The following is an 18857-nucleotide window of genomic DNA, read 5'->3' on the forward strand; positions in this document are numbered from 1 at the left end:
GCAGACGGAAGTGTGTCTTGGTCCCTTCCGGCAGTGTGCGGTTCCCGCAACTCCCTCGGCTGCACACTCCACGTTCCGGTTTGGAGGCGCCGGCCCCGCCCCTGTGGCCGCGGCCTCCCCCGCCCGGCGCCATGGCCGCTGCGGCCGGGGACGGCACGGCGAAGCCACTGCAAAGCGCCATGAAACTGGCCAACAGGGCCATCGAGCTAGACACCGGCAACCGGCCCCGGGTGAGGCTGGGAGGGGCGCGGCGGCAGCTCCGGGAGGCACCTGGTCCGTGGTGGGCGAGGGCGGGCGTGTGAGGGGGATCGCGCTTCCGACGCGCGCGACAGTTCTGGGACCCCACCCGGAGGCTCTCGGCGGGGCGGCTGTGGCCTCTCTGCGGGCACCTCGGACAGCTCAAACAGTATTTGGTCTCACGTTTATTTGGTCAATGAGTCGGTGAAATAGAGCCGAGGTTCTCTTTGCAAAGGACCTGTGAAGCAGCCTTCCAGGATGGAGATGACAGACGTGTGTGTGTGTGTGTGTGTGTGTGTGTGTGTGTGTGTGTTCGTGTTCTTGACGGAGGCTGTGTAGACTTAATCTAGAAAAAACTGGCTGTTGGCTCATTCATTATGCCGCTGTCTGTTTGCAGTTGCTTTCAAAGGTCATTTGTAAAGAAACGCAGGCACAGAAGGGGTGTGGCCTGTCACTGAGAATGAATGCTAATTAAAGGATGGCAACCAGGTGGAAGAGCCGGCCAGGCCACCCTGAGCTACCCTTGGAGAGGAAGAATCAATGTTCCTCCAGTTCCCCAAGTTGGTTTTCTAGGGCATCAGGTGCTCCCCACAAGACCGAAATCCTGCCTGAAATCCCTTTTATCCTAATCTCTGAAGTGTTGAGTTAAAGACGAGTAATTTGACAGTGGATAAAACAAAACACATACATACCAGAGTGCATTCTGTCCTGGGCTGTCACAGAGCTCAGGACAGGGGTCACACAGTTAAAACCTGCAGCTCTGGAGTCCGGAAAACGTTGTTTCTCACAGCCTAAGCCAGAAAGTGAGATTGAGAGCCGAGCCCAATTCTCTCCTTAGACTTTCAGGAAATATTTTTCATAAGACATGGAAAGGCTACTGGTCTTTGAGTTACAAGGAAGGGGACTTTGCTGTACAGAGTGGAAAACGGTGTCTCTGCTGAGGCTGCTTTCCCAGGCCTCAGGACTGAAGCCCCGTTCCTACAGGTGCTTCAGAGCAAGGTTGTGAAAGGAGATATGTGGCCAGCTGGGAGCTCTCTAGTGCAGAAGTTGTAGGGAGAAATTCCTGATTTTGTTCTCAGACAGAAATATTTTTTCCTTCAAGTCTAGACAGTGGGGGTACTGTCTCTTCCTAGACAGATCATCACTGAAGTCTAGAAGTCTCTCAAAAATGAGCAGGCGCTCTTGATCCTGTGACGTCGGCACTTCCCTCTGCTAGCCTGACCCCTGCCATTCTCTTCCCTGAGACAGGAGGCATACGTGGAATACCTGAGAAGCATCCACTACATCTCCCAGGCGTTGCTGGAAGACATGGAAAACACTACAGGTATGCTTGCGGACTTGCTTCTTCTCGTGATGGCAACATTGTGGACACCTTAGCCCTTGATGGTCCCCAGAGCTGGAGGTCTCCTGCTTCCTTCTGGCCTGGTCATTATCATTGGTATAGAATATCATAGTGGAACATGGTGGCACTAAAGAGCAGTATTATGGGTTAGGAGATAGATCATGGATTGAGTCAAGACACGGCCTCAAGGCAGTGAAGAGAGAGCTGCACAGAGTGGGGGCATCACCAGCAGAAGTACATTGAAAGCCCGAGAGAAATAGTTACAGCAGTGCTTTGTACGTATTGGCTGGAAGTGGAATTTTGGGAACCTCCCAAAGCTGGGTAGAGCTTTGGGAGGAGTAGAGACCTCAGATGTATCTTGAAGCAGAAACCAACCAGACCTGCTAGGGTTGATGGTGAGTTGCCAGCATGAGGGGATGTTCCAAGCAGAGGATGGGCAACTTTATGTGTCAGGGGAGACATCATGAATTGCACTGTGGGGCAGGAATCTAGTTTGTTTGGTAGAGTGTGCTTTCCTAGCCTACATGAAGCCCTGCCGTTGGTCCTTGGCACTGAGTAAACTACGCGGTAGTGCAAGTCTGAAATCTTAGCCTTGAGGAGATTCAAGAGTTCAAGGTCATCCTCAGCTACTAGGAAGTTTGAGGCCAGCCTGGGCTACAGGAGACCCTGTCTCGAATTTTAAAAACTTAGAGAATTCCACTCTGAGCATATATAAAGTCTGAGATACAAGCCACGCTCTAGACATAGGAACACAGTTAGGGAGAGCTAGTGGAGAACAGGGAGCTCAGCTGAGCCCTGACATGTCAAAGACTGCTGCATCTGGACTAGCAGGAGGAACCTTAAGGGAGTAATGTCCCAGAGGATAGAAAAAATCGAATGACTTGCTATCCTTTACAAAGTAGGGCTGCGTAAGGACAATATAGGGGAATCTGGATGCTGAGATGGAGGTGGAATGAGGAGAAGGTGGAGTTTATGTGGAGCTTGTTGTAAGGGGGAACAGGAGATTGGGTCCAGGAGCTGGGCAGTCTTGGCAAAGTATAAGGAAAAGATGCATCTACTGACAGAAGCAGGCCCAGGAGGGAAGGGAACAGCGCAGACCTCAGAGGTGGGAGGTGGAAGAGCTCACGGCAACACCCGCGGGAGGGTCAGTCTGGTACAGGCAGCTAGTAGGTGGTGGGCCAGGACAGTCTGTAGCACCCATTCTCTGTTCAGTAGCCATAGTGCTACATGGCCATCTCCAGAAGGCAGGCAAGAGTCAGTCTGGTGCTTGGCTGCCAATCATGTATGTATACTGTCTTGAACTGTGATGAGATGAATAAGGGTGAACTTGCCTAACTTACAGTTCCTTGTTCTTAGCAAGGATATGAGTCATAATCAGCCCCCATGTTCCTTCCCTAGAAGGTGGGGAAACAGTTCTCCCTGAGACCTCAAAGATGCTGAAGCTAGCTGAACAGTGTCTGGAACGGGCCCAATCAACAGCTACCAAACTTGGTGGGTACTCAAAGAAGGGGGCTCTCGGTACCGGCTTTGTGGGATGATTCCCTAGCCTGCTGACCAGGGTTCTCTATGTGGCTTGCAGGGAGAATATGCCTGAAGCCAGCTGTACCTGTGGCTCCTCCCACGCCTTTGCCCACCAGCCGACACCGCCGAGTGTGTTCAGACGAAGGAGGGAAACTCTCCCCATTCCTGCCTCCTGAGATCTTCCAGAAGCTGCAGGTGGCAGAATCACAGAACTCTAAGAAGTAAGACTGTCAGGATGGGAAGTGTGCTAAAGCTGTGGATGGGACTGGAAGCCCAGCAAAGTGAGCTTCCCTTGGGGTAGTTAAAGTGGTTCCCAGAGTAGACACACCCTTGCCTGACAGAAGCAGATGCAAATTCCATTAGTATGCAAATTCATCCTTCAAAAGTTAGTGGCAAACAAAGATAGCCACATAGAAACCAAAATGATGAGATAATAGTTACAGAACAGACCTGTGAAGATTTCAGATGGTTATCAGGCACTGTTCAAACAACCCTGAGCTTTGTTTAGAAATACAAAACCAAGTTTGAAAGCACCCGAACAAGAAACTCTAAAGTCAGAGCCAGCAAAAAAAAAAAAAAAAAAAAAAAAAGAAAGAAACAAACAAACAAACAAAAACAAACCTAGTTACAGTATCTAACGCCCTTTTCTTGCCTCCTTGAGCACCAGGCACACACATGGTAAAAGGTACACATACATGCAGGCAAAAGACCCATACACATAAAAACAAAATAATAATAATAAATAAATACTAGATAGTTGAGAATGTAACTTCATGGTAGAGTGCATCCCTAGCATACATGAAGCCCTCATTTGATTCCTTTTATTGCCTGTTATCCCAGTTCACAAGAGATGGAATCAGGAGATCATAGGTTCAAGTCTACCCTATTGAATTTGTGGCTAGCCTGGCCAGGGGAGGCTATATGCCTGTAATCCCAGAACTTTGAAGGTGAAGGGAGGAAAATCATGAGGTCAGGGCCTTCCTTAAAAGGCAGTGGTAGCGCATGTCTGTGCCCAGCACTCAGCAGACAGAGCAGATGAATCTCTGTGAGTTCAAGGCCAGTCTGGACTACAGAGTAAGTTCCAGAACAGTCAAGGCTACACAGAGAAACTCTGCCTCTAAAAAACTAACAAATAAATAAATAAATGTGTACAGGTTTGTAATAACAGAGTAGAGACACAGATGAAGAGAGAAAATAATAAGCAAAGATAAAATCTAGATGTCACAGGAACAAGACATAAAATAGGAAAGATGGAAGGCCTAGCATGTTTCTTTAAGTTCTAGAAAGAGAAGAAAGATAATGGGGTGGGGGCATTGTTTGGAGATATAACAGCAGAGAATTTTCTACACTAATGAAGGATACCAAGCCACAGATGCAGAAACTCAGTGAACCCAACATAGATGAACCAGGCCCCTCTTACCACGTGTCCCAGAGGTACCTTTACCCGCCAGGTTCCTCAGGCCCCACCTGCCTTTGTGTGCAGCTTCATCCCTGGGGTGGATATAGTCATCAGCTTCAGAATGTAGTCTTTTCCCCTCAGGCTCCTCCACACCTTTTGTCAGCTAACGCTGAGAGCAGGGAGGTGTGCTGCGGTTTATGACTGAATAAACACAGCTCTCCCTTCAGTGGGTTGCAAATGAATCTTGCTCTTGGGAACCCTATAGTAACTTCCAGGAGTTCCACGTTGTTGACACAGATGTAAATGATTTTCCTAAAAGTCCAAATGTCCTGCTTCTCTTGAGAATCCCCGAGTTCTAGCGTTACCAACACCCATGTTTGGGCAACAGATCTCTAGCTTGTCCCCGACCCTCCCCGCTGCATTTCTTCCTGCTTCATCACCATCTTCTTTCATCTTGGTCTTAGAACGAGGTCAAGAGGGGTGTGAGGATGGTTGCTCAGGTCACTAGAACATTCCTGGACTTCCTGTGCATTGACAGCAGCTTGTCACTGTTTTTAGGGAGCTAACGCCACTGGAAAAGGCCTCCTTACAGAACCAGAAGCTGAGGGCCACATATGAGGCCCGGATGGCCCGTCTGGACCCCAGCCAGGCCATGCAGAAGACATCACTGGTGAGCAAGGCCCAGAGAGGAGTTGGGCTGCTCAGGGAAGGATCAAGGCACTGAGGAACTGGGATTTATTTCCTCCTCCTTTCCTTAGACCCTGTCTCTACAGCGGCAGATGATGGAGAATCTGGTGATCGCCAAAGCAAGAGAGGAGACAGCATCCTTAAGGAGAGATGAGAGTGAGGTCTTGAGCTGAGGGTGGAGAAGGGGCAGAATAGGGAGAAGGAGCCAGGTGCCAGGTAAGTGTGGGACTGTGAGCCTTCCCAGCAGTGAAGGAGATTAACTCTTACACTGCCCCCGAGACCTCCTTAGGCTTTGCATTCCCGGCCTCCCCAGCACTACTGCTCTCCACCTTCGAGCCTGCATTCCTGGAAACAGCCCCTTCTTGAACTAATGGCTGTTCTCCTGGCCTTGTCCAATACTGGACTCATCTCTAGAGGGCAGAGGCAGCCTTACCTACCTGGACCCTTGGGACATCAAGGGTATTGTAGGAGTATGAAGTGGGTGAGGCACAGGGCAAGGGTGGAGGCCCACTCAGGTCAGACACTACTGGCCCCTTGACTCTGTTACCCCAGCTCCAGCGGAAGATGGAGGAGCGCCGCCTGCGCCTTCAGGAGGCAGCCAACAGGTGCATCCCCTTCCTGTCTCATAGGCATTCTGGGAGGCCTGGAAAGGGCCTCCTGAGCCCATAGGTCCATCCCTGTTCCCAGCTTGTCTTCCTCCTCAGGAGGTTCTGCAGTCAAGTTGCTCTGACCCCAGAGGAGCGAGAGCAGCGCGCCCTCTATGCTGCCATCCTGGAGTATGAGCAAGACCATGTGAGTACCACTGGTCCATGTGGAGGAATGGCAGAACTGGGATCACGTGGGCCTATAGGAGTCGATTCCTTCCCACGCCCCAGGGCAACCCCACACAGTCCTTGCAGGGCATCCCATTGTGGAGATCCGACTGTGCTTTCCTCCAAGGTCCTCTGTCCTGCAGGACTGGCCAAAGCATTGGAGAGCCAAGCTTAAGCGGAGCCCAGGGGACCTGTCAGTAGTAACCAGCCTGGTCTCCCACTTGCTCAGGTATTCACAGAGCCCATCCCCCAGCCAGTGGTTCTTCCTGCTAGGTAATGGGGAAAGAGTTAAAAAAGAGATTAGTTAGAAAGGCTAGGCTATGGAGACTTGGGGGGTGAGGGGCTCCTGCAGAAGGGCCTTTTGTGCTGATAGGATTTTGTTGGCTTCCATTCACTTCTCTAGATTGGGTGGATCACACTTACGATATTCACTAATAGGAGATAGCAGAGACGTTACCTCTCTGAAATCTTTCATAGTGTGACAGTGTTTGTACAAGTGATTCCACAGATGAGGGCATAACGCCCAGGTGACTGAGGTCAGTAAATAGGAATTGAACTCAGATTTCTAAGCTTAAGGCTAAAAAGTAGATTGAGGCCCTGCCCAGCTTTGAGGGTGGCTGCTATGGTACTCACTTGTTTGCTGGAGATGAGAAAAATGGGTGGGTATAGAAAGTGCCTATCTGGGTAGACTCTTCAGGGCCCAAATGCATCCTTCCCGCTCTTCTCCTTGCAGCCTTCCTGATCACCCAATCTCCCAGCTCCTGAAGAAGCTCCAGTGTGCAGTATACAGTGCACTGTACCCTATTGTGAGCCGGGCCGCTATCAGTGCTGCGCCTGCGCCAGGCTGCTGCTCCCTACCCCCAGAAGCCAACGGCCTACTGGCTCCTGGGAGCCGGCGACTTCGATCCTCCCAGAGCCTCTACTGCATGCTGTCACCTTCAGAACCCAGTGCAGCCCCAAGACCTCTGGATGGACCTCCTTCCACACCTTCTGCCCCCACACTCCACTCAGGTTCTCTGGACAGAGAGGCAGACAGCCCAGCAGGGCCTTCCTCACCCCTGGTGGAGGCTTCATCCCACTTGCCAGACAAGGACAGCTCCTTCGAGGACCTGGAGCAGTTTGTGGCTGTATCTGAGCCACACACTCCGGGAGCAAAGAGGGAGCCCTTGCTGGAATGCCTGAAGAGCACAGTGAAGGACATTCACAATGCTATCGGTGAGCGTGCAGGGCACCAACCAGGAGCAGCTCCAGTTGCATCTACCAGCCCTCAAGTGCAACTTGCTGCCCTGGACAGCAAAGACCTATGTCCACCCACACCCCCATAGGAGCAAGCATTTAGCCCAGAAAGGCAAGCCCTAGCACACCCCAGTCCCTCAGTGGGTGGAGCTGGTATGGGAGTCAGAAAAGTGGTGCCTATCACAGCCTTAGATCACAAGGTGGCCTGGCCATGCCTGCCCCAAGGCTTCTAGACATCTGTGAACCAGTGAGGAAGGCTCAACAGCCTGGGGTCTTACTCAGTACTCTAAAGTTCCTGGGATTCCTATAGACTTGGGAGCCAGTCCTTTTCACAAAGGGTCCATCATCCCCTCTCTTCAGCAAACTCTTCAGCTACATGGGAGCTGTGTGTGACCAAGTCAGCCCCAAGAAAGAAGAGCTAAGACCCAGCCCCAGGCCATATGCCGCATAGGATAGACAAGGGGTGGGTATGGGAGACTGAACAAGTAGAATAGCCAAGTGGAACAACCCCGGCAAGCATAGATGCTACAGCTCAGTTGACAGGACCTGGATCTGGGGAGTGGGGCGCCTTGAGTCTGAACTTAGAGCATCTAGAGAGGGGCAGGTAGTAGCACATTTCCATATTCCCAACTCTGCTTCTGGCAGATAGACTGCTCTCGCTGACTCTTTTGGCCTTCGAAAGCCTGAATACAGCCACCTCCAAAGACCGCTGCCTGGCCTGCATCGAGGAGCCCTTCTTCTCCCCACTGTGGCCCCTGCTGCTAGCCCTCTACAGGTACTGCCTCCAGCCAGCTCCCCATCCCCGTGAGCTGGAGTCTCCACCCCAGTGTCTCAGTGGCTGTCTGATCCTGAGGCTATCCTCGGGTGCTAAAAGTTTGGAGGTGGCTGTACCCACCTCCCTGTTTAGTGACCGTTTGAGCAGCTCTCATAGGACTGAGCTCCAGAGATCCTCAGCCACAACCCTGCTTGTCTCTGGAACAGTGTCTCCATGGTGACTGAGCCTGGCCTCTCTGCTTTAGGAGTGTGTACCGTACCCAGGAGGCTGCTGTGAACAGGAGCATGGAGCTGTACAGAAATGCATCCCCTACAGCCCTTGGCATCCCTGCCAAGCTCCTCCCACGTGCCCCTGAGGCTCAAGCCTCCACCTACCCCTACTGCACTGCGACCCAGGAACTGGGGCTGCTAGTTTTGGAGAGCTGTCCCCAGAAGAAGCTGGAGTGCATCGGTGCGGGGATCTGAGGGGCCCAGAGGTTTGAGAGGTGGAAGATGGGGCTGTACCTTCCTTGCTAGCCTACAGGCCTGTCACTAGGCAAATACGGGGCAGTGACCTTCAGCTTTCTCCAGTCCTGCATTATTAGGAGAGATTGGGCAATACCAGGAGACCCCTTGATATAAGAAACAGCGTAGTCTCCCTCACACCAGGCCTTTCAAGTCCTCCCGCCCTTGCTCCCTCCTCTTTCACCTACCACCACATCACACCCCACTGAAGCCATTTTCTGTGCCACAGTGCGGACTCTTCGGGTCATCTGCATCTGTGCGGAAGACTACTGCCGGGCCCCAGAGGCCAGGCCTGAGGCTGGGTCCCAGCCCCCTGCTGCTGCCATGTGAGTCCAGTACTAGTTTATGTTCCTGCCCTGTAGGTGGCCCTGCTTCCCTCAGCAGCCCCAGATGCCATCATTACAGAATAAAACTCATTCCTGCCAGAGACCCCGGGCTGAGACAGGGCAAGGAAAAGGGCTCCCACCCCTCAACCGTGTGCTTCAGTCCATCTGGACGGGCTGCTCTTGCAGTGCCCGCTGCCTAGGCCAAGGGATCCGTGGGATCCTGAACCCTGGTTAATCTGGTGAGACGGAGAGCTGCTCTTTGAGAAGGGCCTGCCTGGTCCCCAGGTGCATGCTTAGAGGTGGCAGGGAAGGAGCACTTTCAACGTGAGGCCCCTTTCCAGCACTGATCTAGCACATGCAAGATGGGGCAGGTCCTTCCCACCCATGCCACACAGCCTTGGGTTCTGGGATGCTTGAGCCTGCCTTCAGCTTTGCTCAGTGCAGCTGTAACTGCATCCTATGACCTAGAGTCAGTGTCCCCCACACCTCTTACATGAGCTCTGGCCTTTGCCACACCTTGTCCCAAGGGCCAGGATCAGCCTTGACACCTATCATTGCAGCGAGGGACTGTTACCCTGGCCTGCACCCGGGGTCCCACAAGTAAATATCAGAATCAAGTATGAGGTCCCCCATGAGGAGCTCCACCCAAGGAAAAGAGGGGCAGATACTTCTCTCCCACTCTAAGGTTGGGTTGCTATTCCATCCTCACCACAGAGCCTGCTTCCCCTGCCCTTGTTACCATTTTATAAAAGAGCTCCCAGGCTAAATGTTTGCCAATCACAGCCTCGGTCCAAGCCACCCCCAACGGGGACAATCTTGTCCCTGTAGGTGGCAGGACACTGAGCAGGTACAGGTGGTGTGGGGAGCCTCCCTGACCCACGGGAAAGTAGTCAGACCCAAGCCATAGCCTCAGGTTCCAGCTGCCTCCTTGCTTCTTCCCCATGCTCTTCCAAGGGGCTCTTCATGTGTCCCTAACTAGTGTACAGAGACATCTCCTGAGGTGGGCTGAAAGGGCCTACTGCAGAGGTGATTCTCATCCAGTCTTGCCATTTGCTCCTAACTCCTAAAAGCTTGTGAGACCACAGCCAACTAGGAAATCAGAAGAGGCTGTAGTGTGTCCCTCCATTGATCCTGCGCTGTTTGGGGGGTGGGAGTACAGGAATTGGAGTCAATCTGGCCAGGCTTCAGAAAGCCAAGGCGAGTGTCCCTAGGCCCACTGACCTCCTTGCCTTTGCCCAGCAGTGGTGCTGATGACCTGCTGCCCATCCTGTCCTTCGTGGTGCTGAGGAGTGGCCTCCCCCAACTGGTGTCAGAGTGTGCTGCCCTGGAGGAATTCATTCATGAAGGGTAGGAAGGGGCCCCAGGCTAGTGGGTGATTAGGAGACTGACATGCACTCCCCAGGGTGGGGAAGAGCTGGGCAAGGGGGACAAGGGAACTTTACCCCCAGACCTGAAGCAGTGGCTATGACAGGCTGTGGGAGCTGCAAAGGAGGCCTGTAGCCCTACCACTACTTTTGGCCAGCTCTCTGAGATCCACCCTTGCATAGGGCACTCATGTGAGCGTGTTCCATAGCCTTCAGAAGACCCTAGACAGGAAGTGAAAGTGATCACCTGCATAGCATCTGCCTGGGGAACAGTGTACACCTCAGGGCCATAATAGGCCAGGATTGACAATGGGGAAAGGCCTGCCCTGACCCAGCTCCCTTAGCTGTGGCCACATCACTGTCCAAGCATATAGGGAATATGTTGCCCTCCAGAGGGCTAGGCTGTACATCTGTCCCCTCCAGGTGACACACGTCTCTTTTCCCACTCCCACAAAGGTACTTGATTGGAGAAGAAGGGTACTGCCTGACATCATTGCAGAGTGCCCTGAGCTATGTGGAACTTCTGTCCCGGGGACGACTGGACAAGTAGTGGTGGCTGGACCTCACAGACGAAATGAGCCACGGGACCTCCACAGCTGTACTAGATGTCCAGTTTGGGACCAGCCTGCTGTGGCGGCTCTCTATCACTCTTGTCCACCTTCCTAACCATACATTTATCCTGGAGGCCTGGGGTAGTGCCTCTTCTTCAGCAGGGCATGGCTGGCAGAGTCAAGCTGGCCTGTCCTGGACCTGCCTCTCAGACCCCTAGGAGAAATCTGTAGCTGCTGTTCCTTGGGGAGCCTGCAACACTGACAGACCTCCAGTAAATCTGGATGGCGCTGGCCTGGTCTCATGGACACTAAGCAGCCCCTACTGGGGATCAACACAGAAATGGGCACTGGGAGCCTCTCCAGGGCAGTCTGGTTTTATACCCTCTTAATTTCCTGGAACAGCAAAAGTGTGTGTCAGTGACAAGAGCTTCACCCTCACCCCAGAGGACTGGGTGTAGGCAGTGTGAGGCTGCTTGTGCATCAGGCAGTGACTGACCTGCTCACTTTTGCTGGCCCATGCCTGGGATATGAGCCTCCCTCCTACTGAGGCCCAGGACATTCTGTCCTGGGGTTACCTTGGTTGGGGACAGTGAACATTCAGGACACTGGCCAACACATAGTTTATACAGCCTCTTCAACGTCAGAGTCCAAGGGTCAGCACCCTGACTGTTATATGCTCCCAAATGGCTACCAACTCAGCCTAAAATAAAGAGGTCGCTCCAACTAAGTCCGTGTGGCTGGCTCATTGACTCTCTCTGCCGGCCTCCCAGAGATCACAGATGACATACGGTAATGAGGACCACAGCCCACCCCAGACCCTCTGCACAGAAGCAGTATCTCCCAGGGCTGTCCCCAGCAAGGAGAGTGTGGACATCATTCTCTAGGCTAGCAAATCTCTGCAGGGGTCATTAGGAGGCCAGGGTTCAGTCACTACTGTAGTCCCCTGAAGGTATCTCAAGGACATTATCTTACAAAAATGTCATGTAGTGGTTCTACTTCCACATGTAGGGACACAGAGATGCCCTAAGAGAATGGAGGCATCCAAGCACAGACATCAGCTTCCAGGGAGGCAAGCTGCCCCACCCGGAAACTGTGGTTGCTGCAAGGAGGTGGGTGGCAGGACATTGAGGGGAGGTTCCAGTCCCAGCCCACCAGAAGTAGGAGCGGGACTGTTGGAGATTCTTGGGGAAAGGCTAGTTGTAACTTATTTATTGGGCATTTTTTGGACACTCGTGCAGGTAATGACTTCTTTTGCCTCCACAAAGAAATAGGTAACATCCCTCTCTGAGCCTGGTAGACTGATTCTAGAGTCTATCCTGGACCATGACACCAAATGCAGATGGTGAGCCCAGGTTGGCCTGAGCAGGGCAACCCAGTTCCTGGAGCACTTGACCTGTGAAAGAAGACGGAATGGGCCAGAAGCCCCTAGCAGCTTCTTCCCACCAGCGTCAGGAATAGACAGGCAGTGCCAACTTTTGCTTTCTCACACTGGTAGATTTGAACCTCGTGCCCAGCTGCTGGTGAGGCACAGACTGTCTCAGCAGTTAAGGCATTTGCTCTGGCAAAGGACCAGGTTTCAGTTCCCAGCACCCACACAGCAGTTCACAACCATCTGTAACTCCAGTTTTAGGGACTCCAATGCCCCCATCGGCACTCCCTACATGCAGACAGAACACCCATACACATAAAAAAATAAAGGTTTCGGGGCTGGAGATATGGCTCAGTGGTTGGGAGCAGTGACTGCTCTTCCAGAGGACTCGGGTTCAATTCCCAGCACTTCCCAGCACCCACGTGACAGCTCACAACTGTCTGACGATCCAGTTGCAGGGGATCTGACACCTTCACACCAATGCACATAAAATAAAGTTAAATAAAGCATGAAAATATTAAAAATAAATAAATAAAGGTTCAAACAAACAAGAAAGTGTGTGTTGTCTGACTTGGGTTCTTGGCACTGACTTGGCTAGAGGCTCATGCTCATATGACGGATACAGACCTTGGACACTAATACCAGGTAACCACGGAGCCTTATGATGTGTTAATGAACCTGCTGCAGGCCTTCAAAGCCCCACTGCACAGAATCATGGCCACTGGGTTGGTTGTGTTAAGAACATCCTGGTGGGCTGGAGAGATGGCTCAGAGGTTAAGAGCACTGACTGCTCTTCCAGAGGTCCTGAGTTCAATTCCCAGCAACCACATGGTGGCTCACAGCCATCTGTAATGAGATCTGGTGCCCTCTTCTGGCCAGCAAGGATACAGACAAGACAGAACACTATACAGTGCTGAGAGCACCTGTTGGGCTGGGATCAAATCAGATCATATTGCAGCACAACCCTGGGAGGACTACAGTGCCATTCAGCCTACCATGGCACTAAAAGGAGGCAGATTTGTGTTCAGGTGGTGGGGGTGTGTGTGCATGCGTATGTGTGTGTGTGTGTTAAAAGTCATTTTTGTTTACAACTGAAACTCAGAAATCAAAATTAACTTTGCCTGTAAATTTCTTATAGAAAACATTTTGGCCAATGTTCTATTGTTCTGACAGTCTCTGTGCAAATGAACCTTTTAAAAAAGACAATCTCGTGTATCCCAGGATAGCCTCTAGCTTGCTCTATACCAAGGACAACCTTAAATTTCTGATTCTTCTGCCTCTACCTCCCAATTGATGAGACTCAGGGATTTGCTACCATGTGGGTTTTATGTAACGTTGAAAGTGGAAGCCAGGGCTTTGTACATGCTAGGCAAGCTCTCTCAAACTAACCCACAGCCCCAGCCTCCCACAGGAACTGTAATGAGCCAGTTGTCACCCAGTTCCTGCTGCCCACAGTGTCACTTGTGAAGACCAGGTCTCCAAGGATCACCTTGTGTCTTCTGAGGCATTGGCTTATTCTAGGCACAGCTTTCTCAGGTTGGTTTAGGCTGAGTTCTCTCAGCACTGATGCTTCCCACTGAGTTTTTCCTCGAGCTCACATACCAGCTGGCCTGGGTTTTCTGGAAAGATTCCAGCTGAACTGGAACACGAATTGTCATATATTGCCCACCAAGAGTCTTGCTTTCGGGGCTGGAGAGATGGCTCAGCGGTTAAGAGCACTGACTGCTCTTCCAGAGGACCCGGGTTTGATTCCCAGCACCCACATGGCAGCTCACAACTGTCTGAAAATGCAGTTCCATGAGATCTGACACCTTCACACCAATGAACATAATAAAGTTAAATAAATAAAAAGTTTTAATAAAAAAAAAGAGTCTTGCTTTCCTTGGCACGGTGTTGAGCTCCATAGCTGGACCTTGAGGTCCAACTTATTTTCCTGCATCAGCAGTGCCTGGGAGGTGTCTGACCGGGACCCCTTGAGTTCCTCATGCTTCTCACCATTGGGCTTCATGATCTAACTAAACCTGGCTTTGTCCTTGGGGAGTACCAGCTTAGCAAGAGGCCCCGCTCTCGACAGATCTTGCATGCTGTGGCTGAAGAAAGAAAAGGTCTATCTTTTGAGTTACTCCTTCAGGATTTCTAAGCCATTGTCCCTCCATAGAGCAGGAGTGAATAGCAATTTTGCTGCTAAAAATCCTATATGGTAACAAGAAATAGCCCAAACTAAAAATTACAAAAACAGTAACAACTAATATTAGGTTATGCATAAAGGAAAAGGAAAAGACCTGTAAGAGTGGGCGCCTGCCTATAGGTGGCATCAGGAGCAGACATCAGAAATACAGGGATTTAAGAAAAAAGGGGAAAAGGCAAGGAGGAACTCACAGGAATAGTGTGCACACAAGTACAAAAAGGCAGGAACATTCATTGGTGGTAAGAAAATGGGACAGTCAGAATCAAAGGAACAACATTTGTTTGCAGAAATTCTGCACCGTTGTTGCTGGTGGGAAGAGTTAAAGAGGGACACTATCAGTGAACTTCAGCTTCTTTCCCTGAAGAGGGAACTCTGAATCCCAAAACTTGGTCCCCATTAGGAACAGAAATTAAGGGAGAGTTGGATGCAAGGGAACCAGAAAAAAATTTCTAGGTATATCTTTCAGTTTTAGAAAGAAATAAAATCAGTAATAGACAAAAATGGCACAGTTAAAATTGAAAACGAAAATGATCGCAAAAAGGCAGAGCTAACACTGGCAATAGGAAAATTAGAACCTAAAGACATATTATCTAGCCGGGTAGTAGTGGCACATACCTTTAATCCCAGCACTTGGGAGGCAGAAGCAGGCAAATCTCTGTGAGTTCGAGGCCAGCCTGGTCTACAGAGTTCCAGGGAAGCCAGAGCTGTTACACAGAGAAAGCCTGTCTCAAAAAACAAGCAAACAAGATATATTATCTAATGTCTCTCTCTCACTCTGTGATGAGGTTGAGGGTTTTCCTCCTCCTTGTGCTGATTTTGCTCCCCCACCTACAGCTCCAGTTTCCTCTGTTCCTAAAACCTACCTGTCAAGTGCAGTTCTGATAGCCTGGAAATGTGTCATCCCCCGCCCCCACCCGCTGCCTCGCTCCATTTCTTTCTGAGGTTGTTGGGAAGGCTTCTTACCCTGCATAAGATAACTAACTCGTTTTAAATTGTGCTGCAGGTCTCTCAGCTAAGAGCCTTTGTTTTAGCCCAGGAGATGGGAAAAGGCAGGGAAGGATTTTCTCTTTTAGGAGGGGGAGGGAAATGGGAGGCTGGGAGGAGGAGGAAATTTGTTTTTTGTTTTTTCCTTTTCTCAATAAAAAAAAGTTAAAAAAAAAAAGAAAAAAAAAGAAATTGTACGCCCATTTCATGTGAGACTCTTAAGGGTCTTAGGCAAGCTTGTGCTCAGTGTGGAGCAACGGCTCCTTTTCCATTGTCTCTCCTGGATTCTGTTTCTGGGGAAGCTTTTCTTCCCTCTGACTGGAGGATCTTAGCAAAGCCTTGTCTCACTGGGAGTGAATATTTACTGTGGAAGACCGATTGTTCAGAAAGATGTCAGGACCAAGCTATTAGAAATCAACAAAAGAATGTGCCCATAACTTTTAAAATGTTAACAAGAGAAGGCATGTATAGCGATGCTCAACAACAGATCACATATCCTCCTGAGGGTTTAACAGGGGTGGAATAAGTTACCAGATCCTGGAAAAAAAAGACAGAGGAACTTTCTAAAATTGGAAGGGGCTTGACAAGCCATATCAAGGTTTTATTTCTCACTGGGCAGCGGGGGTACACACCTTTAACCCCAGCACTCAGGAGGAAGAGGCAGGAGGATCTCTGTAAATTTGAGACCAGCATGGTCTACAGAGTGAGTTCCAAGACAGCCGACACTACACAGATTTTGCTTTTCTTTTTTTGCAGGCAGCCAATTGCCTGATGGGGGGGGGGGGGGGGAGAGAGAGAGAGAGAGAGAGAGAGAGAGAGAGAGAGAGAGAGAGAGAGAACAGCAATGCCTACTGTGGATACCTAGAAGATAACCTAACAAGATGGACAAGGAGGTTCCAAAGCATCCGCAGAGGCTATACCTGAGGAGAGGAAGAGAACAGGACGACAGAAATGTCAAGCAGTGCAGAACAAAGTCTTCCTACCAACAATGACTCAGATGAAGAAACCAGTGACTGGGGGAAAACATGGCCAAATCTCAGGGGAAGGGTGTGACTGCAGAATTGGTGTTTTTGCTGTGCTGTCTCTGTTAAATACATCTGTTCCTGCTGAGACATATAAGGTTTATGGACCTGATCTTCCTGTGCTTCTCTTTGTTAACTGGGAAGAGAATAACATTCCTGTTTATGACAATGACTGAGATTTGGGTGCCTACACTGATAATCATATTGCTACCTGAGCAGAGAGTCATAATTTAAGTATTGATGTTCATGCCTTGCATGATGAAATATTAACCATTCAACATTCAAAGGTGGATAAATTATCCTCTTTCACTGCTGCACAAAACTTGGGAAAGATTTTTGGTCATTATCTTTCTGTCTTTAATGGGACTTCTAAACTATGGTCCATAGGAATGTCACTGGGAAGTTTTTTGCTGGTTATACTTGACTGAAAATTGATTTGCTATCCCATGTCTGCTTTACAGATTAACTTGCATGCCCTAAAATTAAAAAATAAAAGAGACTAAAAAATAAAGAAAAAATAAAAAAGAGGAAATTGCAGGGAATCATGGAGTTGGCCTGCCTGCCTGCCTTGAGACGCATGTGTCATAGGTTTTTCAGGTTAGAGTCCACGGCTCCTGGGGCACAATGTGCCTTCCAGTTCCCAAGAGACTGATGTGCTCCTTCAGGCAGTGAAGGGTTCACGCCGCTTTGTGTTTGTTTTGCTGTATGTTCCCTTACTAATCAAGGAAGGATGGAAGCTCGGCAGAACAACTGGTCTTAGGTATCTAGTGTACCCTGCATAGCTTGTAAACTTCATCATATCCTGGCAACTACACCCATATTGTCCAGGCAATTGCCATTATATTCTCTTTTTGATAAAGGTATGAAAAGCCTGATTGCTCTCACTAAAACTGTCACAGCCTCAATCTTGCTATAACCCTGACTTAGTTCCTCACAACCACACCAGGTGACCTTGGCCCAGTCTGTAAACTTGGACATTTGCAAATAACCAGGACTATAGGTGGTTCATGCCTATAACCAAGCACTCCAGAGGCAGGAGCCAGAGAATCTCAAGTTATAGGCCAGCTGAGCTATCCAGAAAGAGTCTTTAAAGGAGAAAAAAATTACTAACCAGTATAAAAGAAAGTCAAAAATAGTAACAACCACACCTGCATTGGATTGAGGAAAATCTTCAGACACATGATGGTGTAGGGAAGAGACAGTTCTAGGCAAGATGAGTGTGAACAGCCTTGATCTAGCAAACCTGCCTAGGGAAAACCAAGGACGACAAAGGATGTGAAGAGCACAGAGGACACGTGGCGACACTGCTCACTCAGGGAGAGCACGAAAGGGAAGTAGCAATGGATGCAAAACAAACGACCCTAACTTACTGGCTCAAATACATAAGCCATTCATGTACCTTCCAATGTAGGTCCATGAGGAGAGCTCTACCCACCCCTGTCGTCAACTATGGCTGTAATTGGTGATAAGAGGCTGAGTCTGTTGGACAATGTCTTAGGTCAATGCCGATGGTGAACAGGGACCTCAGCTAAAGAGGTCAGAACGACGTAAGAGTATTCTATGACTGACTTAACAAACCACCACAGAATGGGGGAGGGGGTCTTACAACAGTTGTGCCAGTACAACTCTGAAGGCCACAAATCTATGTCATCAGGGCTGCATCTCCCATAAGAACATCGGCAGAGGCTCCTTCCTGCCTCTACCAGCTCCTACGGGCTTTTAGAATTCCTCGCTTGGAGCTGTAGCCCATCTTTGGCTCCATCTTCATAGAGCTTTCAATATATAAAACTCTTCTTATGAGATCATCAATATTATTACTTTAAGGCTCATCCTAACCCAGAGTAACCTCTTAGTTACAAGTGGAAGGAAGCGCAATGGCAGGTGGACGTTAGCCCACCACAAGGCCTCACCATTAGTTTAACAGAGTTTCTGTTTGGTCTTTGCAATGCTAGAAATCGAACCTAGAGCCCTGCACATACTAGGCGACTGCTCTACCTCTGAGCCCCACCCCCAAGGCTAGCTCTCTCATCAGACAGTGCTGGGGTCCAGGAGTATCTTGAAACAAGACAGGCGTGGAAACTTTATGATGTGGTCAAGGAAGTCAAACAATGTCACTGTGGGTTGAACAACCTTAAAAGCCAACCAATGGCCAGGCAGTGGTGGCACACGCCTTTAATCACAGCAAAAAGTACAGTGATGGTCTGCAGGGTGTCTGAGAGCTCCCTACTTACGTTCATTTTCTAAGTCCTTCGAATCTGAGGAATTTTACAAAAAAGTAGACACCTTCCCCATGCTGGGTTCTATTTCATCAAACTTGGCCTAGGTTTGGTGACCTGGTGTATATATAATACAGGTCACTAAGATACACCCAGTGGAATCCACCTCACCCGGTTGAGGAGCAGGCTGGACTCCGGTTCCTCAAGCCAACCCGCAGAAATAGCCAAATACTGGCAAGGCGGGGCCTGACTTGGCTGGTGGATCATGCACCAAAGGAGCTCAAAGATATGTATTTAAGTGCAATTTAAAGCCGGGGGTGGTGGA

At 50.0% G+C, this 18857-nt stretch overlaps 1 protein-coding gene across 3 annotated transcripts; it reads left to right on the forward strand.

The window, feature by feature from the left end:
- Positions 1–2: 2 nt before the first annotated feature.
- Vps9d1 (VPS9 domain containing 1) lies at positions 3–11480 on the forward strand. Of its 3 annotated transcripts, none has more exons than XM_041649567.1 (15): positions 3–230; positions 1486–1561; positions 2978–3070; positions 3159–3321; positions 5058–5169; positions 5258–5320; positions 5739–5791; positions 5891–5978; positions 6142–6227; positions 6732–7213; positions 7880–8009; positions 8254–8459; positions 8742–8838; positions 10081–10185; positions 10659–11480. In XM_041649567.1, exons 1-15 carry the CDS (start codon positions 132–134, stop codon positions 10750–10752), a joined length of 1947 nt encoding a protein of 648 aa, XP_041505501.1. In that variant the 5' UTR covers positions 3–131; the 3' UTR covers positions 10753–11480. The 3 variants fall into 3 exon arrangements, 2 of the variants coding, with proteins under 2 accessions (XP_041505501.1, XP_041505502.1); XM_041649568.1 differs by having other exon boundaries at positions 2981–3070; XR_005974129.1 differs by lacking the exon at positions 10659–11480 and having other exon boundaries at positions 8254–8484; positions 10081–10119.
- The last annotated feature ends 7377 nt before the right edge of the window (positions 11481–18857 follow it).

Source organism: Microtus oregoni, unplaced genomic scaffold (assembly GCF_018167655.1).
Source record: "Microtus oregoni isolate MIOR12 unplaced genomic scaffold, Mior012 000004F_ref0000308, whole genome shotgun sequence".
Classification (NCBI taxonomy): Eukaryota; Metazoa; Chordata; class Mammalia; order Rodentia; family Cricetidae; genus Microtus; species Microtus oregoni.

Bases quoted from the DNA above. Each gene is read 5' to 3' on its own strand.
- Vps9d1 (XM_041649567.1), top strand. From the start codon at position 132: ATGGCCGCTGCGGCCGGGGACGGCACGGCGAAGCCACTGCAAAGCGCC. The intron at 3,071-3,158 runs GTGGGTACTCAA...TGTGGCTTGCAG, and splicing joins ATCAACAGCTACCAAACTTG to GGAGAATATGCCTGAAGCCA. The intron at 5,321-5,738 runs GCATCCTTAAGG...CTGTTACCCCAG, and splicing joins CCAAAGCAAGAGAGGAGACA to CTCCAGCGGAAGATGGAGGA.